At 47.9% G+C, this 26253-nt stretch overlaps 2 protein-coding genes across 2 annotated transcripts; both read right to left on the bottom strand.

The window, feature by feature from the left end:
- Positions 1 to 304: 304 nt before the first annotated feature.
- On the bottom strand, positions 305 to 6516 carry PRSS33 (serine protease 33). The gene is given in 5 exon segments (XM_067013698.1): positions 305 to 463; positions 663 to 832; positions 1024 to 1295; positions 1514 to 1673; positions 6402 to 6516. Coding segments are annotated over 5 exon segments (876 nt in total).
- Positions 6517 to 7132: 616 nt separating this feature from the next.
- LOC131741587 (serine protease 41-like) lies at positions 7133 to 25491 on the bottom strand. Its single transcript, XM_067013697.1, is given in 5 exon segments — positions 7133 to 7351; positions 7739 to 7935; positions 23516 to 23676; positions 25140 to 25270; positions 25441 to 25491. Coding segments are annotated over 5 exon segments (759 nt in total).
- Between the last annotated feature and the right edge of the window lie 762 nt (positions 25492 to 26253).

Here is a 26253-nt window from a genome sequence, read left to right as displayed (position 1 = left end):
TGCCTGTCTTTGGGTGCTCTGACTGGAGCTCAGGGGGTTAAATATGAACAGGAAGGGAAGGGAGGGAGTGTGAGACCCCTGGACACTCGGGAGCCTCCTGGAGGAGGGTTGGCAGCTTGGGTTTGGTGAGTCCCAAGGAGGAGGCAGGGGATAGACAGATGAATGGATGGGTGGATGGCCCCTTAACTTTATTAGGCCTCTAAGCCCTAAGTCAGAAGGGGCAGTGTGGGGGGATGTGTAGATCCCCACACAGACCAGGCAGCTGAGGGACCCCAGAGTCTGGCTTCAGGTCAGTGTCACTGCATCAGAGGCTGAGGCGAGCCTGAATCCAAGGACTGTAAGTGGTCACATTGGTATAGACACCTGGACGGTTGGGCAGGGCACAGCCTTTGCCCCAGCTCACCACACCCACTAGGACCCAGCGCCCAGACTTCATGCAGGTCATGGGTCCTCCAGAGTCACTCTGCAGGAGAAAGAAGAGCTTAGGTCCCAGTCCTCCAGGGACTTTGGGTCCCAGGGCTGCAGTCACCCAGGTGGTGCCTCTGGTTGGGGTCCAGGACGCTGAGCCCTGGAGGTGGTACCTCCTAGGTCCTGGGTTCTAAGGAGGTAGGGTGCTGGCCATAGGAGCATGGACTCCAGAGTTTCCAGGCAGCTTCTTGCACCTGGCAGGCATCCTTCTAGCCCTCAACATAGCTGGTGCACAGGTTCCCTGGCAGCACTATGTGCTCGGCACGAGGCACGTTGGTGCCCATGTGGTAGAGGAGGTCACAGGTGCGAGTATCCAGCAGTGGCACCCGTACTCCCTGCAGAGGTCGCCACTCTGGGAGTGGCACTGGAGAAGAAGGGGACTTCTTAAGAGCCGGAAGACGGTGAGGTGGAAAAACTGTGAGGATGTTTGGGTCCATGGAGGTCACGCTGGGTCCTGGATTGGGGCAGTGAGGGGCTGGGATTCCTAGTCAGAGAGAGGTGGAGAGAGATCGCCTGTCCCGCCCCAATGCCCCAGTGTCCCGCCCTCTGCCTCACCTCCAGAGTGGAGGCTGCCCTAGCCAGTGACCCAGCACGGTGTGCCTGGTGGTGGGCAAGCCCCAGGCTCAGGCAGGCAGATGGGCTGGACTCATGTGCTCAAGGGCATTGGGCGGCGAAGCTGCAGCAACGCCAGGTCTCCTCGGGCCCCGTCCTCTGAGTAGTCCGGGGGCAGCAGCACCCTCCGCATGGACACCAAGAGAACATGGGGCGAAGCGGGACCCAGGTGCAGTGCCCCGAGGTGCACGCGGTACTCAGATGGCAGTGCCCTCCTGCATGACAGCGGTGGGTCTAGTTAAAGCAGCTCCTCCTCCACCCCCAGTAGGGCCCCCGTCCCCGCCACCCTCTCACTCAGAGCCTGGGGACCATGCTTCCACCAAATGGTGCCCCCCCCTTCCGTGGGTCTTGCTCCACCCGCCCCTGCCCCCCTCGACGTTGAGCCTTCAGAGTAGGGGAATGCCCCTTGTCCAAGCCTGCTCTGCCTGCTCACCTCAGGAAGCAGTGTGCTGCCAGCACCCACTGGGGGGCGATGAGCGAGCCCACACACACATGTGCCCCACGGTGCTGGATGCTCGCCTGCCTCAGCCACTCTCCATCCTGGGTGTCCCGGCCCCCCACGATGAGACTTGACACGTGAGGCTGCCCGCAGGCTGTGAGAGGACAAGGGGAACTCAAGGGCGAGCAGAGGAGCAGGGAACTGGGAGGAGGATGGGGTCAGGAGACACAGGGCTAAGGTTGTGGGGTGGGGGTTGGCACACTGGAGGAGGAAGCAGGGAAGGGACTGGATTATGGGTTTGGTGTCAGATGACAGGGTGAGGGGAGGGAGGTCAGAGATTAGGAATGAGGGTGCCCTCTGGTTGGAGCCTGCAGAGAGAGGAGGAGGATCTAGCCCCCCCAGAGGCCCTTTTGTCTTCCTTTAGACCCTGGTTGGTCCCAGACCTAGCCCTGTGGCCCAGGCTCTATGCCCTATATTGCCCAGGCCCCAGAGACCACCCCTGCCCCCACACGCTGTGAGATTTGGCCACTTTAGATCTAGATACAAGCCCTGGAGCCCCGCCTCTCCCCCATCTTGTATTTCCATTGCCTGACAGCTGCTCTTGCGTGCCCCCCACCCCTAGACCCTGCAGCTCCTGCATTCTGTTCTCACTCTTGCAGCTGGTGTTCTCCTTGCTAACTGGGCTGGGGGCGACCTGAGGGCTTAAAGACCAAGGAGGGGGTGGGGGCCTGGCCAGGAGGTAATTAAGGGGGTCAGGGTGGGGCTGTGGCTTCATCAGCCCAGCCTTGAACAAAGATGCTTTAAACAGTGCTTTTGAGGTGGCAAGAAAGGGACACCTGGGTTTCTCAAAGGAAACCTGGCTTGGGCCAAGGTACACAGAACTGGGGGCGGGAGCCTGTGCCCAGCCAGGCAAGGGCAGGGAGCGATGTGGGGTGGGGATGAACGGGGGTGGGGGTTGTTTCGGTCAGGCCATGAAGCTCCAGAGGATCCTTGGCCGCTCATCTCTGAACCTGATCCTGCCTCCTGGCTCCTTGCAGTACTCAGTCATTGGGGCTTCTGAGTGGCATTGTTCTGTCCAGAAATCCTGGCCGAGACTGCCTCATACAGAGGTCAGGCTCCAGGCCTTGCATAGCCCCTCCCAGCCCCAGCTCTGCACAGTTTTATTTGTGGGGGGAGGGGAATGAATGTCTTATGAATATCTTGTTTAAACCTGGCAGTTCTCCTCGCTTAACCCTAGAGGCAGAAGCAGACTTGACCTTGGGAAACAATCTCCTCTTCAATTTGGGGTGGCCAGCACAGCAAGGGTGCTGGTCTCTGGTGAGGCTGGGAGATGCTGGGAACAGGGCTCAGTTGGAGGGTTGGCCTGGACTGTGCCCACATCCCAGAAGGCTCTGGAACGTCCTTCTACCAAGTCATCCAGCAGCCCTCCACTTGGTTCTTCCTCCTGGGGGCCTTCCTGCCCAGCACACCTCCTCCTGTGCCACGTCACAGTGGGAGTTGATGTGTGATAGAGGAGGTTTGATTTGTTTGTCCTCCCTCCATGAGGCAGGGTCTGGGTCTCTGTCCCTGTCTTAGCTCAGGCTGCCAGAACAGAACACCACAGACTGGGGGGCTTAAACACAGCTTATTTCTCACCATTCTGGAGGCTAGAAGTCCAAGAACAAGGAATTGGCAAGATGGGTTTCCCTCTGAGGCCTCTTCTCTTGGCTTGTAGGTGGCTGGCATGTCACTGTGTGATCACACGGCCTCCTCTTTATGTCTGCTGGGCATGGGGGGTGTTTGCTGGTGTCTGTTTTTAGAAGGACATTAATCTTATTGGATCAGAGCCCACCCTTATGACTTCATTTAACCTTAATTACTTCCACAAACAGTCACATTGGGGGTTAAGGCTTCAACATATAAATTTTGGAGAGGACACAGACATTCAGTGCATACCAGTCCCCCATGGCCTGAACAGTGCCCAGCACAGAGTGGGCACTGAGTATTTGGGAGTGAAAGGGGCCAGCAGGGCATCATGCCGGGAGTGAGGGTGAAGGATATGAACGAGGGGACCTAGAGGCTAACTAGCCCCAGCCCCAGCCCCTCCACTTGAAGTGAGGGAGGGCAGCCTCAGGCCTGACCTCTGCTGTCCACTCTAGAAGCAGGCTAAAGCCCATGCTCAAGGACTCGAGTCGGCTTGTGGAATGCCCTCCCTCCAGCCCTGAGACCTTGGGAGAGTTTCTTCTGTAAAACCCGCCTCCCAGGTGGTTGTGAAGATTAACTGCGTTAGCCCACTCAGAGCTTGGAATAGTGCCTGGCTGATGTAAATGCTATAGAAGTGCCACAAGAATAAAAGAAGTACCTTCCCCAAGGCTCCTGACCTTTCGTTATCCCGGATTCAGCTGCCATTAGAGGGCTTGGCAGGAATGGAGCCAGGTAGGCAGTGTTCCCCTTGGTGCAGAGTTGGGGCAGCTGGAGAGGCAGGTGGGAGCAAGAGTGACCAGGGACACTGGGAACACACAGCTATCTCTGGGGATATGGGCCATACCTTGAGAGAGGAGTTCACTGGAAGGCGGGATGGAAGGAGCTGCGTGTCTGCCTGTTGCAATTTAGGTGAGGCGGGAAGCCTGGAGGACAGACACCTGGATGCAGGGACCAGGAAACAAATTCCCACTGAGAAACTGGCTTATGGTGGGAGGATCTGGAAATGACTGAATATTGGAAAATCAAACCTGAGAGGAGTAGGAAAGGAACCTCTTTCCAGGGGCTCACCCCAACCCAGACCCTGTCTCAGATTGAGAAACTGAGGCACAGACCCCTGCTGGACCCACACGCCCTTCAGTCCCACCCTTGAATCACACTGCAGAAATGGCCCCTCAACAAATGTCATCTACTTGCCCTTCTCACAACCATCCTTTTCAGGGCCACAGCTGAGTCATCCCCACCTTTTTCTGGTGCTGGACCTGTCCCCACTCCCAGGGGAGGGCAAATGACCCAAACAGGGGCCATCATCCCACCATGTCCTCCAGGTCACAGTGATTGATCAAGAGGTGACACATGACCCCAGACCAGCCAATCAGAATCCTTCCCTGGGATTTTTACCCTGGAGGAGGGAGAGAGGACCCCTTGGGGCCCAGGCAGGGGGCAGCCATAGCTGCAGCCACTGGCGAGGACTCTCAGCTGGCCTGAGAGCCTGCAACCTTCCAGGCTGAGAAAGAGTGTCCTGTGGAGCTGGAACTCCTCATTCCAGTCATCCTTGCCCTTGGTGGGTTGTCCTTTATCCTTCTAAAGCAACTCTCCTTCACTCATGCTGGTACTAGGGGATTCTTTTGCTTACAACCAAAGTCTTTAAATGCCAAGGATGAAAACAAAATAACAGTTCAACAAAGGTGGAGGGGAGGTGCACCCTGAGCTGGCTGCCCTGCCAATGTGTTTCAGTATGGCGGTGCCCAGCCCACCATCTGCAGCACAGGACTCATCTCTGACGAGTGCCCAGCCCTGCCCTTGGCCAGACCCCAGGGGCACCCTGTAGACCTGGCAGCAGGAGGAGGTGGGAGGGGGTGGCCTTTCCAGGATCCAGGTGGTATGCTCACTGATGTCCCAGCAGAAGCTGGGCCCTTTGGGACAGCCACAGCCAGACCCCACACCATGCTGACCCAACAACCAGGGGTCATCCAAAGCAGTCTGAAGGGAGACAAAGGTGTGGGGTGAGCCGGGCCAGGGGGAGGGGCATGCTGTGGCACATGGCTGGAGTCCTCTTGAGCCTCTGGGTAGGTGGCCCTGAACAGGACCCTATGGGTGGACATGCGCCTGGGTGGGCTTGAAGGTATTTCTGTGGATGAGTCTGTCACGTGGGCACTGGGCCACCAGAGGCTACTCTGCCTGTGCTGGAGGAGAGGCAATGTCCAGGCAGGCCTGCAGGGCAGTGTCGCAGTGTGGCCAGTCTGGGGCCAAGCGTTTAATAGGCATTAAATCACACTGTCCTCCAGTAACACAAAGGACACCAGGGCAGTGAGTGTTCTGCTTGGGGTCAACTCAGAGGGCCTTTGGGGGAGGTGAGTGGGTGCACCCTCAGGTTTTGGCTGTTGGGGCGGGCAGATGGGGGGAGTGGAAATCTCAATGCAGGTGAGTCTTACAGGAGACCTGGGAGACTCCACCCACCTGGTACCTGCTGGCCCCTCTGAGTCAGGCCATGTAGTGAGGGGTGGACACAGGCCCTTGTGAGCTGAGTGACTTGAATGGTTCTCTCACCTTTCTGGGCCTCAGTTTCCTCATTGTGATGAGGCGGAAGAGAAACTCCAGCCTTGCAGGGCTGCCGAGGGGCATGAAGCCTGAGCGTGGTGTCCTACAGCCTGTGTGGCTGTCTTGGTGGGCAGAGGCAAGGAGGGCACCCTCCCAAGACTCCTCCACCTGCCTCTTCACAGAGACCAGCTCTCAATCAACCAGAGCTTCTCATACCTTCTGCTCTCATAGCACCTCTGGATCTCATGAAAACGCAGATCTGCCCGAGCAGTTCCAAGCAGCCCAAGTCAGCCCCGCTGGCCTGGTCCCTTGGCCATGCTGAGGCTGGGTTCTGGGACCCCAGCGTTGGGAGTGGGGGGCGACATGCTTGCTGCTGCCCCTCCACCCAGACCACCTATGGAGCTTGGAGCCCCCACGGACCCAGGACAAGCCTCAACCACGGGGAGTCAGGAGAGAAGGGGCCATGCCAGGTCCTTGTCCCCAGCGGGCGATGCTGAGGTGCGTCCCCGTGATTTCTCAGGGGATCCCGGCCAGACAGCGCCTCAGCTGCCCACAAGGGTAACCTCCTCATCTGAGCAAACGTCATTGGCTCGCACCTCTCCTGCCTCAGTTTCCCCACTCTTCACTGGGGCTTCTTGGTATCGCCTCCCAAATAAATTACCAGCACCCTTGTCCTGGTTCCGGGTCAGCCTTTGGGGGACCGTGGTGAGACTAGGAGCATCTGGCGTCTGTGTGGTGGGGAACATGGCATGAGTGTTGGGGGTGTCTTGGGGCATTTCCTCCACTGCACCCCACTCCAGCCCTCCTAGCCCCCAGGGACCCTGTTCCTACTTATGTCCTCCTGTAAATTATCTTTCTTTTAAAAAAATATTTATTTATTTATTTGGCTGCACCGGGTTTTAGTTGCGGCACACGGGATCTTTGTTGCAGGATATCTTTAGTTGCGGCATGAGTGTTCTAGTTCCCTGACCAGGGATTGAACCCGGGCCCGTACATTGGGAGCACAGAGTCTTAACCACTGGACCGCCAGGGAAATCCCTGTAAATTATCTTTCTGATTGAACTAACCTGAGAGGGTTCTGTTGTTTGCAACCAAAACCTGTATAGCACAGATGGGTGATGATGGTTTAGGAGTTAAGGAGTGGTCTTAGGGTGGATGGGATGCGGGTAACTGTGAGGGTGTCCAGGAATCCACCCAGGGTCATAGAACATGGTGCAAGGCATCAACGTGAACATGCACATGTTTATTAGCAAAGGGGACAGAAGGGGACTGGGCCTGGTCCAGCAGGCAGTCCTGCCACTGGCGTGGCCCCAGCCCTTGGCAAATGTGCTTGGAGCTGCAGTAACTACTGCACCCTCATGGGCTTAGGTGTGCACAGGCCAGCTGCAGGAGTCAGGGAGCCCAGAGCAGAGCAAGGGGCAGCAGCAACTGAGAGGGGTCCAGCCTGGGTGTGCTGCGGCCCACCAGCATCTGGATCCAGTTGAAGTAACTACTGACATTAGTGTAGATGCTGGCCTGGTTGCGCCTACCACAGCCCACTCCCCAGCTCACAATTCCAATCTGAATCCACAGCCTGGGTGGAATCCACAGCCAGGGTCCGCCTGGGTCACCCTGGGAAGCAGTGTGGGTGAGCAAGACCTGGGGGGGGGGGCAGGAGGGGCCAGTGGAGAGGCTGGTAGAGCAGGAGGGGCTGTGGAGCTGGGCAGACTGGGTGCAAATCCCACTCCTCCCCCTGGAAGCAAACAAACTTCAGTTTCTGCATCTGTAAAGGGGGCAACAGTCTATCCACTCAATTTCACATAAGGATCAAAGGAGGTACAATTAATGTAAAACGGGAAGCTTGTTTTATAGGATGGATAAATGAGGTCTACAGTGACTTTCTCATGAATAAACTCTAAGGGTGGATTGGTAGGGGTCAAGGTGGTTGCTCTCAGGCCCAAGATTGGGAGGGGTGGTACTCAGTTTCAGTATGGCCCTCATTGGGGCAGGGGTACTCACTTTGCAGGTGTCAGTGTTGCCATCCTCAGAGCCAGCACAAATCATATTATTACTGCTGTGACTGCAGTAATCAGGCTGATGGAACAGGTAGGAACACCTGGATTTGTTTATGATGGAGACTTGCACTTCCTGAAGATTGTAGGGACGTGGCAGATCTGTCAGGGGTTGAGGGTGGGAGAGAGAAATACAACCTTAGCCTCTCTTCTGCCATCTGGAGAAAAGGGGTATGAAGGGGAGTGGACTTCCTGGAGTACCCACAGTACCTGGGACATTGCCCTTGATTCTTCTGCTCTAGTCCAGCACCCAGCATGTGGTGGGTGATGAATAATATCACAGAAGGACCCAATGGATGGACAGGCTGTCATAGCTCCTCCCTGAGGCTTGGTTTCCCTCTCTGTAGCCTGCAGATGACAGGCCCTGCCTGAGCCAGTGGGGAGAGACCATGGCTGAAGCATACACAGGGAGAGGGGCTGATGCAACTGAGCTTGTTTATAATTAGTATAGCTGCAGGATCCAGGCTGAAGTTTTCCCAAATTTGATGAAATATATGAATCTACACATTCAAGGTGAACAAATTCCAAGTAGGATAAACACAAGGAGATCCACACTGAGATACATTTTCATCAAAATATCAAAACGCAAAGACAAATGGAGAATCTTATAAACAGCAAGAGAGAAGCTACACATCAAGTATAAGGGATCTTCAACAAGATTGACAGCCACCTTCTTTTCAGACACCCTGGAGGCCAAAAGGCAGTGCAATGACATATGTAAAGTGCTAAGAGGCTAAAATAGTCAACCAAGAATTCTATATCAGGCAAAACTATCCTTCAAAAAAAACGAAGGCGAGATTAAGATATTCCCAGATAAGCAAATGCTAAGAGTGTTCATCATTAGTAGGCCTGTCCTACAAGAAATGGAAAAGGGAGCCCTTCAGGATGAAATGAAAGGGCAGTAGCCAGTAACTTAAACCCACAGGAAGAAATAGAGAACACTGGTAAATGTAACTACACAGGTAAACATACAAGCCAGTATTATTATAGTTTTGGTTCATACCTTTTTTGCTATACAATTTAAAAGACAAATGCAATTTAAAAGACAATAATTGTAAATCTCTGTTACACAGAGATTGGTTACACAATATATAAAGATATGGTTACACAATATATAAAGATGTAAACTGTGACAATAACAACTTGAGAAGAATAGAGTTGTATAGGAACAGAACTTTTGTATGCTATTGAACCTAAGTTGATATTAATTCAAAATAGACTGTTATAAGTTTAAGTTATTAACGGTAATTTCCAGGGAAACTGCTGAGAAAATAACTAAAAAATAAACAGAACAGGAAACGAGAAGGAAATCAATACAGTACACTAATAAAAATCAATTAAACACAAAAAGGAGGCAATAAGGAACAAAAAAGATATAAGATATGTATAGATATAGATATGATATAGATATAAGATATCTATATCTTCTACATCTGACAAAGTATAGAAAACAAATTGAATAATGGTAGAAGTAAATCCTTCCCTATCAGAAATTAATTTTAATGTAACTGTTTTAAACACTCCGATTAAAAGGCAGAGATTGGCAGAATGGATTAAAAAGAGATCCAACTATATCCTGTCTACAAGACAATAATTTTATTATATTAAAATTTTTTATTTTTTAAAATTTATTTATTTATTATTTTTGGCTGTGTTGGGTCTTCGTTGTTGCATGCAAGCTTTCTCTAGTTGTGGCGAGCGGGGGCCACTCTGTTGAGATGCACAGGCTTCTCATTGTGGTGGTTTCTCTTGCTGCGGAGCACAGGCTCTAGGTGCGCGGTCTTCAGTAGTTGTGGCACATGGGCTCAGCAGTTGTGGCTCATGGGCTCTAGAATGCAGGCTCAGTAGTTCTGGCTAGCGGGCTCTAGAGCACAGGCTCAGTAGTTATGGCTCATGGGCTTAGCTGCTCCACGGCATGTGGGATCTTCCCAGACCAGGGCTCAAACCTGTGTCCCATGCATTGGCAGGCAGATTCTTAACCACTGTGCCACCAGGGAAGCCCAACAATAATTTTAGATTCAAAGGTAAATATAGGTTTAAAGTGAAAGGTTGGAAAAAGAGATTCCATGCAAATAGTAACCAAAAAGAGCTGAGGTTGCTATACTAATGTCAGAGAAAATGGATTTTCAGTCAAAACATGTTACAAGAGTCCAAGAAGGGGGACTTCCTTGGTGGTCCAGCAGGTAAAACTCTGTGCTCCCAATGCAGGGGGCCTGGGTTTGATCCCTGGTCAGGGAACTAGATCCCACATGCATGCTGTAACTTAAGAGTCTGCATGTCACAACTAAGAAGTCTGCATGCTGCAACTAAGCATCCCACATGCCACAATGAAGATCCTGCATGCCGCAACTAAGACCCAGCGCAGCTAAAATAAATAAATAATAAATAAATACATATTTTTAAAAAGAGTCAAAGAAGGACATTATATATTGATAAAAGTGGCAAGTCCTCAAGATATAATAATTATAAACATCTACACATCTAACAACTGAGCCCCAAAATACATGAAGCAAAATTGATGTAACTGGTGGGAGAAATAGACAGTTCTACAAGAACAGTTGGAGACTTCAATGCCCCACTTTTATTAATGGATAGAACAACCAGAGAGAAGATCAGTAAGATAACAGAGGACTTGAACAGCATTATAAAGCAGCTAGACCTAAAAGACATATACATAACAATCCAACCAAACAAGAGCAGAATACACATTCCTTTCAAGTGGATGCAAAACATTCTCCAAGATAGATGACATGTCAGGCCACAAAATAAGTTGCAATAAATTAGAAAAGACTGACATCATAGAAAACAGTGGATTGAGGCTAGAAATCAATAACGGAAGGAAAACTGAAAAATTCACAACTATGTGGAAATTGAACAATATACTCCTAACCAATGAGTCAAAGAAGAAATCACAAGGAAAATTAGAAAGTACTTTGAGATGAATGGAAATAAAAACACAACATACCAAAACTTACGGGATGCAGCAAAAGCAATTCTCACAAGGAAATTTATAGCTGGAAATGCCTATGTTAATAAAGGAGAAAAATCTCAAATCAACAATCTAACTTAAGGAACTAGAAATAAAAGAGCAAATTAAACCCAAAGGTAGAAGAAGGAAGGAAATAATAAAGAGAGGAATGGAAAAAAATCAAACTAGGGAACAGAAAAACAATAGCGAAAATCAACAAAACCAAAAGTTGGTTCTTTGAAAGATCAACAAAATTGACAATGAAAGTGGGGACATTATTACTGACCTTAAAGAAAAATTAAGGACTATAAGTGAATACTATGAACAATTGTATTCCAACAAATTAGATAACCTAAAGGAAATGGACAAATTCCTAGGAACACACAAAATACTAAAACAGACTCAAGAAGAAATAGAAAATCTGAACAGACACATAACAAGTAAAAAGATTTAGTCACTAGTCAGAAACCTCCCAGTGAAGAAAAGCCTTGGGCCAGATGGCTTAAATGGTGACTTCTATCAAACATAGGAAGAAATTAACATCAATCCTTCTTCCAAAAAACAGAAGAGGAAGGAACACTTCCTAACTCATTCCATGAGACTGGCATTACTGTGACACCAAAGCCCAAAAAAGTTATCACACACAAAAAGAAACTACAGGGCTTCCCTGGTGGTGCAGTGGTTGAGAGTCCGCCTGCCGATGCAGGGGACACGGGTTCGTGCCCCGGTCCGGGAGGATCCCACATGCCGCGGAGCGGCTGGGCCCGTGAGCCATGGCCGCTGAGCCTGCACGTCCGGAGCCTGTGCCCCGCAACGGGAGAGGCCACAACAGTGACAGGCCCGCGTACCTCAAAAAAAAAAAAAAAAGAAACTACAGACCAACATATATGCAAAAATCCTCAGCAAAATACCAGCAAACTGAATCTAGCAGCATATTAAAAGAATTCTACACCACGACTGAGCGAGATTTATCCAGAGTGCAAGGTGGGTTCAACATACAAAAATCAATCAATGTAACATACTACAGACTACAGTAATAGAATGAAGGAAAAAAAAAAACCCACATGGTTATCCTAATTGATGCAGGAAAATCCAACACTTTCATTATAAAAACACTCAATAAACTAAGGATAGAGAGAACTTCCTTAACATGATAGAGATCATATGTGAAAAACCCACAGCTACAGAATTGTGAAAGACTGAAAGCTTTCCCCCTAAGATCAGGAAAAAGACAATGATGCCAGTTTTTTGCCACTTCTATCTAACATTTTACTGGAAGTTCTAGTCAGAGCAATTCGGCAAGAAAAGGAAATAAAACACATCCAAGTTGGAAAGGAAGAAGTAAAACTATGTCTATTCACAGATGACATGATCTTAAATATAGAAAATAATGAAGAGTACACAAAGAAGGACTAGAATTAATAAATGAATTCAGCAAATTTGCAGGATCTAAAATCAAGACACAAAAGTCAATTATATTTCTACACTACCAATGAACAACTTCAAAAGGATATTAGAAAAGAAATTTCATTTTACAATAGCATAAAAAAGAATAAAATAGTTAGATTTAATTGAGGACTTGTACACAAAAAACTACAAAACATTGCTGAAAGAAATTAAAGAAGACAAATAAATGGAAACGTATCTTCTGTTTATGGACAGGAGACTTAATATTATTTAGATGACAATACTCCCCCAAAGCAATCCACAGATTCAATGCAATCCCTATCCAAATTCCAATGGCCTTTTTAGTGGAAATTGACAAGCTCATCCTAACATTTAGAGGGACTACCAAGAGACCCCAAATAACAAAACCAATATTTGAAAAAGTAAACAAAGTTGGAGAATACACACTTCCCAATTTCAAAACATACTTGGAAGCTACAGGAATCAAACAATGGGGTCCTGGCAAATGGATAAACATACAGACAAACGGAACAGAATTGTGAGTCTAGAAAATAAACCCATTCTTCTTTGGTCAACTGATTTTTGACAAGGGTGCCAAGATAATTCAGTGGAGTAGAGAATAGTCTCTTTAACAAATGGTGCTGGGACAACTAGATATCCAAATGCAAAAAATGAAGTTGGATCCACTACTTTGCACCATAGACAAAGATCAACTCAAAATGAATCAAAGATATACATATAACAGCTAAAACTATAAAACTCTTCAAGAAAACATGAGGGTAAATCTTCATGACCTCGAATTTGGCAATGATTTCTTAGACATGACACCAAAAGCAAAAGCGCCAGAGAAAAAATAATGTGAACTTCATCAAAATTAAAATATTCTGTGCATCAATAGATACTATCATGAAAGTGAAAAGAGATGTGGTCCACGAGTCTTGGCTCAGCCCTGCATCTGAAGTGCTCTTCCCCCATCAACACCAGGGACTGACAACATGGAAAAACCTGGAAGGAAGGAGCTATGATGCCTCTTTCGAAGAAACTGAAGAGTTAAGTAAGAGGATTCAAAACACAACTTTCTGACACTAAAGCCTACCTGTTCCACAGAACTTCAGGTAGGTCTTCATTTCAACTTTCAAACCTTTAGCTCTTTGTCCTTTTCCTGGAGATTATTGCCTCTTTCCTGGCATCACTTGGCTCTCTAAGCATCATGAACCCCATTAGGCCAGCTGGTCTTACCCTTAGCTACATATTAGAATCACCTCGGACGCTTTAAAATATCCCAATGTCTGTGCCACATCCCAGACCAATTAAATCCATGGAATGAGACCCAGGAACCAGTTTTTTTAAAAAAGAAGAAAAAAGGAAAAAAAAAACCCCACAGAATAGGAAAAAATATTTGCAAATCATATATCTAAAAAGGGTCTAGTATCCAGAATATATAAAAATGATTACAACGTCACAACAAAGACAACTCAGTTTAAAAATGGGATGGGGGGGGTCTTCCCTGGTGACGCAGTGTTTAAGAATCTGCCTGCCAGTGCAGGAGATATGGGTTTGAGCCCTGATCCAGGAAGATCCCACATGCCGCAGAGCATCTAAGCCCGTGTGCCACAACTACCGAGCCTGTGCTCTAGAGCCTGTGAGCCACAACTACTGAGCCCGTGTGCCACAACTACTGAAGCCCGCGCACCTAGAGCCCGTGCTCCCAACAAGAGAAGCCACCACAATGAGAAGCCTGTGCACACAAAGAGTAGCCCCAGCTCGCTGCAACCAGAGAAAAGCCCGCGTGCAGCAACGAAGACCCATTGCAGCCAAAAGTAAAATAAATAAATTTATTTAAAAACAAACAAACAAACAAATAAATAAATAAAATTGGGTTGGGAATTCCCTGGAGGTCCAGTGGTTAGGACTCTGTGCTCTCACTGCTGAGGGCCCAGGTTCAATCCCTGGCTGGGGAACTAGGATTCCACAAGCCACGTGGTGTGACCAAAAAAAAAAAAAAAAGGTTAAGGGACTTAAATAGCCATTACTTCAAGGAAGATATACAAATGGCCAACCAGCACATGAAAAGTTGTTCAACATCACTAGTCATTAGAGAAATGCAAATCAAAACCACAGTGTGAGGACGGCTTAAAGATGGCGGAAGAGTAAGACGCGGAGATCTCCTTCCTCCTCACAGAGACATCAGAAATACATCTACACGTGGAACTTCTCCTATAGAACACCCACCGAACGCTGGCAGAAGACCTCAGACCTCCAAAAGGCAAGAAACTCCCCACATATCTGGGTAGGGCAAAAGAAAAAAGAATAAACAGGGACAAAAGAATAGGGACGGGACCTACGCCAGTGGGAGGGAGCCGTGAAGGAGGAAAGACTCCCACACACTAGAGGCCCCTTCGCGGGCGGAGACTGCGGGCGCCGGAGGGGGAAGCTCCGGAGCCGCGGAGGACAGCTCAGCCACAGGGGTGCGGAGGGCAAAGCGGAGAAGATTCCCGCAGAGGATCGGTGCCGACCGGCACTCACCAGCCCGAGAGGCTTGTCTGCTCGCCCGCCGGGGCGGGCGGGGCCGGGAGCTGAGGCTCGGGCTTCAGTCGGATCCCAGGGAAAGGTCTGGAGTTGGCAGAGTGAAGACAGCTTGAAGGGGGCTAGTGCGCCACGGCTGGCCGGGAGGGAGTTCGGGAGAAGTCTGGAGCTGCCGAAGAGGCAAGAGACCTTTTCCTCCCTCTTTGCTGCCTGGGCGCGAGGAGAGGGGATTAAGTGCGCCGCTTAAAGGAGCCCCAGAAGCGGGCGCGGAGCTGCCGAAGAGACAAGAGACTTTTTCTTGCCTCTTTGCTTCCTCGGGTGTGAGGTGAGGGGATTAAGAGCACGGCGTAGAGGAACTCCAGAAACGGGCGCGAGCCGCGGCTGTCGGCACGGACAGTAGAGACGGGTGTCGGACGCTAAGGTTGCTGTTGCCACCACCAAGAGGCCTGTGTGTGAGCACAGGTCACTCTCCACACCGGCCCTCCCGGGAGCCCGTGCAGTCCGCCACTGCCGGGGTCCCGGGATCCAGGGACAGCTTCCCCGGGAGAACGCACGGCGCGCCTTGGGCCTGTGCAGCGTCACGTCGGCCTCTGCTGCCGCGGACTCGCCCCGCCCCCGTGCCACTCCCTCCCCCCAGCCTGAGTGAGCTGGAGCCCCCGAATCAACTGCTCCTTTAACATCGTCCTGTCTGAGCGAAGGGCAGTCGCCCTCGGACAACCTACACGCAGAGGCGGGACCAAGTCCAAAGCTGAACCCCAGGAGTTGTGCCAACAGAGAGGAGAGGGGGAGGTCTCTTCCAGCGGCCTCAGAAGCGGCGGATTAAAGCTCCACAATCAACTTTAAGTGCCCTGCATCTGTTGAAAACCTGAATAGACAACGAATCATCCCAAGTTGAGGAGGTGGACTTTGGGAGCAAGATATACTATTATTTCCCCCCTTTTTTTCTTTTTGTGAGTGTGTATGTGTGTGCTGCTGTGTGAGATTTTGTCTGTATAGCTTTGCTTTCACCATTTGTCCTAGGGTTAGACCGACCCATTTTTCTGTTTTTTTTTTTAAAAGGAAATTTTTCTTCTTAATAATTATTTTTTATTTTAATAACTATACTTTATACTACTCTGTCTTCTCCCTTTCTTTCTTCCTTTCTTCCTTCCTTTCTTCCCTCCTTCCCTCCTTTCTTCCTTCCTTCCCCCCTTCTTTCCTCCCTTCCTCTCTTCCTTCCTCCCTTTCTTCCTCTGCACCTTCCTTCCTTCCTTTCTTGCTTCCTTCCTTCATTTCTTCCTTCCTTTCTTCCTTCCTTCCCTCCCTCCCTCCTTCCTTCCTTTTCTTTCCTTTCTATTTATTCTACCTTTTATTTTGAACCGTGTGGATTAAAGGTTCTTGGCGCCCCAGCCAGGCACCAGGGTGGTGTCCCTGAGGTGGGAGAACCAACCTCAAGACACTAGTCCACAAGAGACCTCCCAGCTCCACGTAATATCAGACGGCGAAAATCTCCCAGAGAGCTCCATCTCAACACCAAGACCCAGCTTCACTCAAGGACCAGCAAAGAACAGTGCTGGACACCCTATCCCCAACAAAGAGCAAGACAGGTCTACAGCCCCATCCAATAGCAGAGAGGCTGCCTAAAATCATAATAAGGTTACTAACATCCCCACACACACCACCAGACGAGGACCTGCCCACCAGAAAGACAAGATCCAGCCTCATCCACCAGAACAGAGGCACTAGTCCCCCCAACCAGGGAATCTATTCAACCCACTGAACCAACCTTAGCCACTGGGGACAGCCACCAAAAACAACAGGAACTACGAACCTGCAGCGTGCAAAAAGGAGACCCCAAACACAGTAAGATAAGCGAAATGAGAAGACAGAAAAACACACAACAGATGAAGGAGCAAGATAAAAACACACCAGACCTAACAGATGAAGAGGTAATAGCCAATCTACCTGAAAGAGAATTTAGAATAATGATGGTGAAGATGATGCAAAATCTTGGAAATAGAATAGACAATTTGCAAGAAACAGTTAACAGGGACCTAGAAGAAATAAAGAGGAAGCAAGAAACGATGAGCAACACAATAAATGAAATGAAAAATACTCTAGATGGGATCAATAGCAGAATAACTGAGGCAGAAGGACGGATAAGTGACCTGGAAGATAAAATAGTGGAAATAACTACTGCAGAGCAGAAGAAAGAAAAAAGAATGAAAAGAACTGAGGACAGTCTCAGAGACCTCTGGGACAACATTAAACGCACCAACATTCGAATTATAGGGGTCCCAGAAGAAGAAGAGAAAAAGAAAGGGACTGAGAAAATATTTGAAGAGATTATAGTTGAAAACTTCCCTAATGTAGGAAAGGAAATAGTCAATCAAGTCCAGGAAGCTCAGAGAGTTCCATACAGGATAAACCCAAAGAGAAACACGCCAAGACACATAATAATCAAACTGTCAAAAATTAAATACAAAGAAAACATATTAAAAGCAGCAAGGGAAAAACAACAAATAACACACAAGGGAATCCCCATAAGATTACCATCTGATCTTTCAGCAGAAACTCTACAAGCCAGAAGGGAGTGGCAGGACATATTTAAAGTGATGAAGGAAAAAAACCTACAACCAAGATTACTCTACCCAGCAAAGATCTCATTCAGATTTGATGGAGAAATTAAAACCTTTACAGACAAGCAAAAGCTGAGAGAGTTCAGCACCACCAAACCAGCTCTACAACAAATCCTAAAGGAACTTCTCTAGGCAAGAAACACAAGAGAAGGAAAAGACCTACAAGAACAACCCGAAACAATTAAGTAGATGGTAATAGGAACATACATATCGATAATTACCTTAAATGTAAATGGATTAAATGCTCCCACCAAAAGACACAGACTGGCTGAATGGATACAAAAACAAGACCCATATATATGCTGTCTACAAGAGACCCACTTCAGACCTAGGGACACATACAGACTGAAAGTAAGGGGATGGAAAAAGATATTCCATGCAAATGGAAATCAGAAGAAAGCTGGAGTAGCAATTCTCATATCAGACAAAATAGACTTTAAAATAAAGACTATTACAAGAGACAAAGAAGGACACTACATAATGATCAAGGGATCGATCCATGAAGAAGATATAACAATTGTAAATATTTATGCACCCAACATAGGAGCGCCTCAATACATAAGGCAAATACTAACAGCCTTAAAAGGGGAAATCGACAGTAACACAATTATAATGGGGGACTTTAACACCCCACTTTCACCAATGGACAGATCATCCAAAATGAAAATAAATAAGGAAACACAAGCTTTAAATGATACATTACACAAGATGGACTTAATTGATATTTATAGGACATTCCATCCAAAAACAACAGAATACATATTTTTCTCAAGTGCTCATGGAACATTCTCCAGGATCGATCATATATTGGGTCACAAATCTAGCCTTGGCAAGTTTAAGAAAATTGAAATCGTATCAAGTATCTTTTCCGACCACAACGCTATGAGACTAGATATCAATTACAGGAAAAGATCTGTAAAAAATACAAACACATGGAGGCTAAACAATACACTACTTAATAACGAAGTGATCACTGAAGAAATCAAAGAGGAAATCAAAAAATACTTAGAAACAAATGACAATGGAGACACAACGACCCAAAACCTATGGGATACAGCAAAAGCAGTTCTAAGAGGCAAGTTTATAGCAATACAATCATACCTTAAGAAACAGGAAACATCTCGAATAAACAACCTAACTTTGCACTTAAAGCAATTAGAGAAAGAAGAACAAAAAAATCCCAAATTTAGCAGAAGGAAAGAAATCATAAAGATCAGATCAGAAATAAATGAAAAAGAAGTGAAGGAAACAATAGCAAAGATCAATAAAACTAAAAGCTGGTTCTTTGAGAAGATAAATAAAATTGATAAACCATTAGCCAGACTCATCAAGAATAAAAGGGAGAAGACTCAAATCAATAGAATTAGAAATGAAAAAGGAGATGTAACAACTGACACTGCAGAAATACAAAAGATTATTAGAGATTACTACAAGCAACTGTATGCCAATAAAATGGACAACCTGGAAGAAATGGACAAATTCTTAGAAATGCACAACCTGCCTAGACTGAACCAGGAAGAAATAGAAAATATGAACAGACCAATCACAAGCACTGAAATTGAAACTGTGATTAAAAATCTTCCAGCAAACAAAAGCCCAGGACCAGATGGCTTCACAGGCGAATTCTATCAAACATTTAGAGAAGAGCTAACACCTATCCTTCTCAAACTCTTCCAACAGATAGCAGAGGGAGGAACACTCCCAAACTCATTCTATGAGGCCAACATCACCCTGATACCAAAACCAGACAAAGACGTCACAAAGAAAGAAAACTACAGGCCAATATCACTGATGAACATAGATGCAAAAATCCTCAACAAAATATTAGCAAACAGAATCCAACAGCACATTAAAAGGATCATACACCATGATCAAGTGGGGTTTATCCCAGGAATGCAAGGATTCTTCAATATACGCAAATCAATCAACGTGATACACCATATCAACAAACTGAAGGAGAAAAACCATATGATCATCTCAATAGATGCAGAGAAAGCTTTTGACAAAATTCAACACTCATTTATGATAAAAACCTTGCAGAAAGTAGGCATACAGGGAACTTTCCTCAACATAATAAAGGCCATATATGACAAACCCACAGCTAGCATCGTTCTCAATGGTGAAAAACTGAAACCATTTCCACTAAGATCAGGAACAAGACAAGGTTGCCCACTCTCACCACTCTTATTCAACATAGTTTTGGAAGTTCTAGCCACAGCAATCAGAGAAGAAAAAGAAATAAAAGGAATCCAAATAGGAAAAGAAGAAGTAAAGCTGTCACTGTTTGCAGATGACATGATACTATACATAGAGAATCCTAAGGATGCTACCAGAAAACTACTAGAGCTAATCAATGAATTTGGTAAAGTTGCAGGATACAAAATTAATGCACAGAAATCTCTGGCAATCTTATACACTAATGATGAAAAATCTGAGAGTGAAATTAAGAAAACACTCCCATTTACCATTGCAACAAAAAGAATAAAATATCTAGGGATAAACCTACCTAAGGAGACAAAAGACTTGTATGCAGAAAACTATAAGACACTGATGAAAGAAATTAAAGATGATACAAATAGGTGGAGAAATATACCATGTTCTTGGATTGGAAGAATCAACATTGTGAAAATGACTATACTACCCAAAGCAATCTACCGATTCAATGCAATCCCTATCAAATTACCACTGGCATTTTTTACAGAACTAGAACAAAAAATTTCACAATTTGCATGGAAACACAAAAGACCCCAAATAGCCAAAGCAATCTTGAGAACGAGAAATGGAGCTGGAGGAATTAGGCTCCCTGACTTCAGACTCTACTACAAGGCTACAGTAATCAAGACAATATGGTACTGGCACAAAAACAGAAATATAGATCAATGGAACAGGATAGAGAGCCCAGAGATAAACCCACACACATATGGTCACCTTATCTTTGATAAAGGAGGGAAGGATACACAGTGGAGAAAAGACAGCCTCTTCAATAAGTGGTGCTGGGAAAACTGGACAGCTACATGTAAAAGTTTGAAATTAGAACAATCCCTAACACCACACACAAAAATAAACTCAAAATGGGTTAAAGACCTAAATGTAAGGCCAGACACTATCAAACTCTTAGAGGAAAACATAGGCAGAACACTATACGACATAAATCACAGCAAGATCCTTTTTGACCCATCTCCTAGAGAAATGGAAATAAAAACACAAATAAACAAATGGGACCTAATGAAACTTAAAAGCTTTTGCACAGAAAAGGATACCATAAACAAGACCAAAAGACAACCCTCAGAATGGGAGAAAATATTTGCAAATGAAGCAACTGACAAAGGATTAATTTCCAAAATTTATAAGCAACTCATGCAGCTCAATAACAAAAAAACAAACAACCCAATCCAAAAATGGGCAGAAGAACTAAATAGACATTTCTCCAAAGAAGATATACAGATTGCTAACAAACACATGAAAGAATGCTCAACCTCATTAATCATTAGAGAAATGCAAATCAAAACTACAATGAGATATCATCTCACACCGGTCAGATTGGCCATCATCAAAAACTCTAGAAACAATAAATGCTGGAGAGGGTGTGGAGAAAAGGGAACCCTCTTGCACTGCTGGTGGGAATGTAAATTGATACAGCCGCTATGGAGAACAGTATGGAGGTTCCTTAAAAAACTACAAATAGACCTACCATACGACCCAGCAATCCCACTACTGGGCATATACCCTGAGAAAACCATAATTCAGAAAGACTCATGTACCAAAATGTTCATTGCAGCTCTATTTACAATAGCCAGGACATGGAAGCAACCTAAGTGTCCATCAACAGATGAATGGATAAAGAAGATGTGGCACATATATACAATGGAATATTACTCAACCATAAAAACAAATGAAACTGAGTTATTTATAATGAGGTGGATGGACCTGGAGTCTGTCATACAGAGTGAAGTAAGTCAGAAGGAGAAAAACAAATACCGTATGCTAACACATATATATGGACTCTAAGGGAAAAAAATGTCATGAAGAGATTAGTGGTAGGACGGGAATAAAACACAGACTTACTCGAGCATGGACTTGAGGATATGGGGAGGGGGAAGGGTGGGCTGTGACGAAGTGAGAGAGTGGCAGGGACATATATACACTATCAAATGTAAATTAGATAGCTAATGGGAAGCTGCTGCATAGCACAGGGAGATCACCTCTGTGCTTTGTGACCCCTAGAGGGGTGGGATAGGGAGGGTGGGAGAGAGGGTGATGCAAGAGGGAAGAGATTTTGGAACATATGTATATGTATAACTGATTCAGTTTGTTGTAAAGGAAAAACTAACACACTATTGTAAAACAATTATACTCCAATAAAGATGTTAAAAAAAAAATTAAAAAACCACAGTGAAATACCACTTTACACCCACTAGGATGGCCAAAACAAAACAAAACAAAACAAAACAAACAAAAACCTGGAAAATAACAAGTTTTTTATTGAGGAGAATGGAGAGAAATTATAACCCTCATTGTTGATAGGAATGTAAAATGGAGCAGCTGCTATGGAACACTCTTTGTCAGCTCCTCAAGAAGTTAAACATAGAATGACCATGTGATCCAGGATTGCACTCCTAAATACATTCACAAAATAATTGAAAAGAGGTATTCAAGCACAAATTTGTATGCTAATACAAATACCCAAAAGATGGAAACATCACAAATGTCATCAATGGAGGAATGGATAAACAAATTGTGCATCCATGCAATGGAATATTATTCAGCCATAAAAGAGAATGAAGTTTTGATACATACTATAATATGGATGAATCTTGAAAATATTATGCTAAGTGAAAGAAGCCAAACATGAAAGGTGACAGTGTATGAATCCATGTATATGAAATGTCCAGAATAGGTAAATCCATAGAGACAAAAAGTTGGTTAGTGGTTGCTAAGGGCTGGAGGGAGGGGGTAATCGGGAGTGACTGCTTAACGGTTATGGGATTTCCTCTGGGCGTGATGAAAATGTTTTGGATCTTGATAGAGTTGATGATGGTTATGCACTGTGAATGTTCTAAATGCCATTGAATTATATACTTTAAAATGGTTAATGTTATGTGAATTAAACCTCAAAAAGAAAGGAGTGAAGTACTGACACACACTAAAACATGAATGAACATTGAAAATATTATGCTTAGTGAGAGAAGCTAGCCCGTAGTGTATAACTGCACTTATATGAAGTGTCCAGAGTAGGTAAATCCATAGAGACAGAAAGCAGATTAGTGGCTGCCAAGGGCTATGGCCCTAGAACAACGGGGAATTAGGAGTAATGGCTAATAAGCATGGGATTTCATTTTGAGATGATGAAAATGTTCTGTAATAAGACAGTGGTGACGCTGGAACCACTCTGTGAATATACTAAAAAAAAAAAAATCTGAATTGTATGCCTTTATTTTTTTGGCTGCACCACACAGGGTGTGGGATCTTAGTTCCCCAACCAGACTTCGAACCCACACCCCCTGCAGTGGAAGCCCGGAGTCTTAAGCACTGGACTACCAGGGAATCCCTGAATTGTATACTTTAAAAGGATGAATTTTATGGTTTGTGAATTATACTTCAAAAAAACCCCAAAGGGGCTCCCCTGGTGGCGCAGTGGTTGACAGTCTGCCTGCCAATGCAGGGGACACGGGTTCATGCTCCGGTCCGGGAGGATCCCACGTGCCGCGGAGCGGCTGGGCCCGTGAGCCATGGCCCCTGAGCCTGTGCGTCCGGAGCCTGTGCTCCGCAACGGGAGAGGCCACAACAGTGAGAGGCCTGATTACTGCAAAAAACCCCCACAAAACCCCCAAAACAAACAAAAAATCCAAACAATGCCTGATGCCTTTCTGACAAGTCCACCCCCAAACCTCGCACACCCCCACAGGCTGGGGGTGTGGCTTGGGCCGGTGGGGGGACCTCCCTCTCTGCTTTCTGGCTCACAGTCTAGGGAAGGGAGGGGGAGCTGAGTGTGGGTACAGAAAGCCCTGCTCTACAGGGGGGCAGGGTGTGGAAAGGAGGTGAAGAGAGATTGCTCAGCGGGCCAAAGCCAAAGCACAGTGGCACAGAGACCAAGGTGGGGGCCACTGCAGCTGGTGTGGCTGGCACAGGGAGTGGTGAATAACACTCCACTTCCCCACCCGTCTGTCCCCAACCTCATGCTTTTTCTCATGGATGTCCCCTCAGCCAGTCACCCAGCAGTCATCCAGGTTCTTAAACTCAGAGGAGGAGGACAGGACACAGACGGGCTGAATGTGCTTATTGAAGGTGACTGAGGAGGGCAGCTTCAGTAGGGAGATGTCGTCCTGCGAATACTTCCTGGATTTGGGGTATATAATACTCTTCACCCTGTAACAACACCGTGTAACGACGGAGGTAGGCCCGCAGGCGGCAAATGGGTCGTGTGACAGACAGCTCGCCAAACTGGACCGATCATTCATAGGGATCTCTGTTGCTGGCAGGGGAGGAAAAAGCCGTCAGGGGTCCTCAGAGGGAGGGTGGGCTACCTGAGCACACCTGGGGCTGCTCCCTGAGCTGAGACCCCCGGGCTGCTGCGGGGCTCACCCCAGACACCATTAGCAGGTCTTCCTTTGACCAAAGAGCCCAGGGTAGAAACGGGGAGAGCCCAGACAGCCCCAAACAAAGTTCCACACCTGGGGACTTGGGGGGCTTGGCAGGAGGGTGCCTCCCCTGCCAGCTCATCTGGCCAGTCACTCAACCACCTGTCACCTCCAAGAGCCCTTCTCAAAACGCAACGAGCAGGTGCACGGGCGCCACAGCAGGCTGGGCTCAAAACAGCTTCTGGGGCCACTGTCACCACAGGCCAGGCTCTGTGTCCAGCACTTACTTCAGCTCATTCCTCCCCCCGGGGTGGGGGTCACCTCCGCTGGGAGGTGGGGTGAGGAAGGTGGAGGTTGGTGGTGCCATGTGGGGACAAGTGAAGCGAGAAAGAAAAGAACAAGACAAACAAATGTGCGTCGGAATGTTCTGGGAGAACGTTCTGGTAGAAACTGCACAGTGTTTCCTCCCGGAGCGCCCTGGGGGACTTGCGTGGGTGCGTAACGGGCTGCAGCCGGGACTGGGCCTCAGGAGCACGAGAGGGCCGTGTCCACGTGGGGCATGCGCGCAGGTCCTGGTGCAGACCCAGGGCCCGGGGTCAGCGGGCCGCCCGCCCCCAGACTCACTTTTGGAAGCAGTGCGCGGCCGAGAGCACCCAGCGGCGGTTGAGCAGGCTTGCTCCGCAGTAGTGGGAGCCCCATAGGCGCAGGCTGCCCTGCCGCGGCCAGCGCCCAAGCTCTGCGTCCTTTCCACCCACTATGCGTGTCGGGACAGTCCGTTGGCCACATGGCCCTGGGATGGACAGATGGACACCAGGCTGAGCTGCGGGAGGCAGGCGCACCCCGTCCACCCTCACCCACCGGGTGGGAGAAGGGAAGGGGCGCCCCGGGGAACCGCGCGTCCAGGGGTCTTGCCGCCCAGGAAGAAGGGGACGCTGGGGGCCTGCCCCACGTGGTCCACAGGCGCCCGCCCCTCCCCCACACCCAGGGGGTGCCCCATCAGTTACATGCGAGCATAGAAGAGTTCTCGAAACCTGGGGCGGGGAGAGGAAAAGATGAGTCGCCCTTCGCGCTCCGGCTCAGGTGCCCTGCGCAGGGAAGCGCGCCCCCTGGACGCCTTACCTGGAAGCAACAGGTCCCTATCCCGCAACGCTGCGGGTAGGAGAGAAAGTGAGCTCCCCTTGGTCTCCACGCGCCCCACCCTTCCCCCATCACCCCTAGCTGCGCCGGCAGCCCCCGCCTCAGCTCACCTACCTCGCGATTTCGACCCGCACCAACAGTTGCGCGAGCAGCAGCGCCCCGGCCTGCGCGCCCATGGCCTCTTCTTCCCGCCGCCTGGCGCCCCCTCTGCTTCCGCCAGCTCCAAGGCCCGGCTGGGGCGCGCCCTCGGGGAGAGGGAGCCACGGGAACCCTGGCCGCCCCCTTCCCTCAGCTTGACCTCTCTGGCCCAAGGGCTGTTTGGGAACCTGGGACGTCACAGTGCCCCGGCTTTGAGCTTCTACTGGGGCTCAGTCCCCCAACTACGTAGCTTGTTATGGCCCAGGAGCCAGTGTACCCAGACGATCCCTTTCTTGTCTGCGACCCTGGGGGCCTGGCTGCCCCCCATGCTGCCCTCTTTTCTACCCACTCCTTCCACTAGGAAGGACCAAGGACCTGCCCCACAGCCAGGACTCCCGTGAAAGCACATTAGCAAGTCCTCACTGAGTGCGCATTGGGGGTCTCGCACTGTGTCATCTACTGTTAAACGTGATGATCCTTTACAGGACCCACAGAATAGACGCTGGCCTTATTTGACCATCTAGAGGGCTCTTAGCCTCCCTGTCTGCCTGCTGCCTGGCAACAAGCCTCACCTAACTCTACGGAGTCTGCAGGTAGCTTCCCTTCCTTGCACACAATATTGCAGGGCACCAAAGTCACCAAACTGGCTCTCTCATAGATGTGAGCAGACCACTGAGTTGGAGTCCACAGGACCACCCTCTGAGTCAACGATTTTTTAGGAGGATTCACAGAACTCAGAAAAGCTGTTGTACTCCTGGTTATGGTTCCTTACAGTTAATGGATACAGATAACATCAGCAAATGCCAAAGGTGCAGAGGAGAGTCTGGAAGAGACCAGGTGCAGTCTTCCAGCTGTCCTCTTCCAGGGGTGTCAGGTGGGCAGTGTTTAATTTTCCCAGCAATGACGTGTGACAACACTCGTGAAGTTTTGCCAACCAGGGAAGCTCACTGAAAGTTTGGTGTCTAGAGTTTTTACTGGGGTTTCATTACATAGGCATGGAGGGCCCATGTGGCCAACCTTATTTCTCAGACTGCAGCCCCCTCCAGAGGTCCAGCTGATCCATTGTGACCCAAGGCCCCGCCATAAATCA

The sequence above is a fragment of the Kogia breviceps genome, chromosome 14, assembly GCF_026419965.1.
Source record: "Kogia breviceps isolate mKogBre1 chromosome 14, mKogBre1 haplotype 1, whole genome shotgun sequence".
Classification (NCBI taxonomy): Eukaryota; Metazoa; Chordata; class Mammalia; order Artiodactyla; family Physeteridae; genus Kogia; species Kogia breviceps.
The sequence above is the reverse complement of the archived record's forward strand: the minus strand, read 5'-3'. Positions and strand labels throughout refer to the sequence as shown.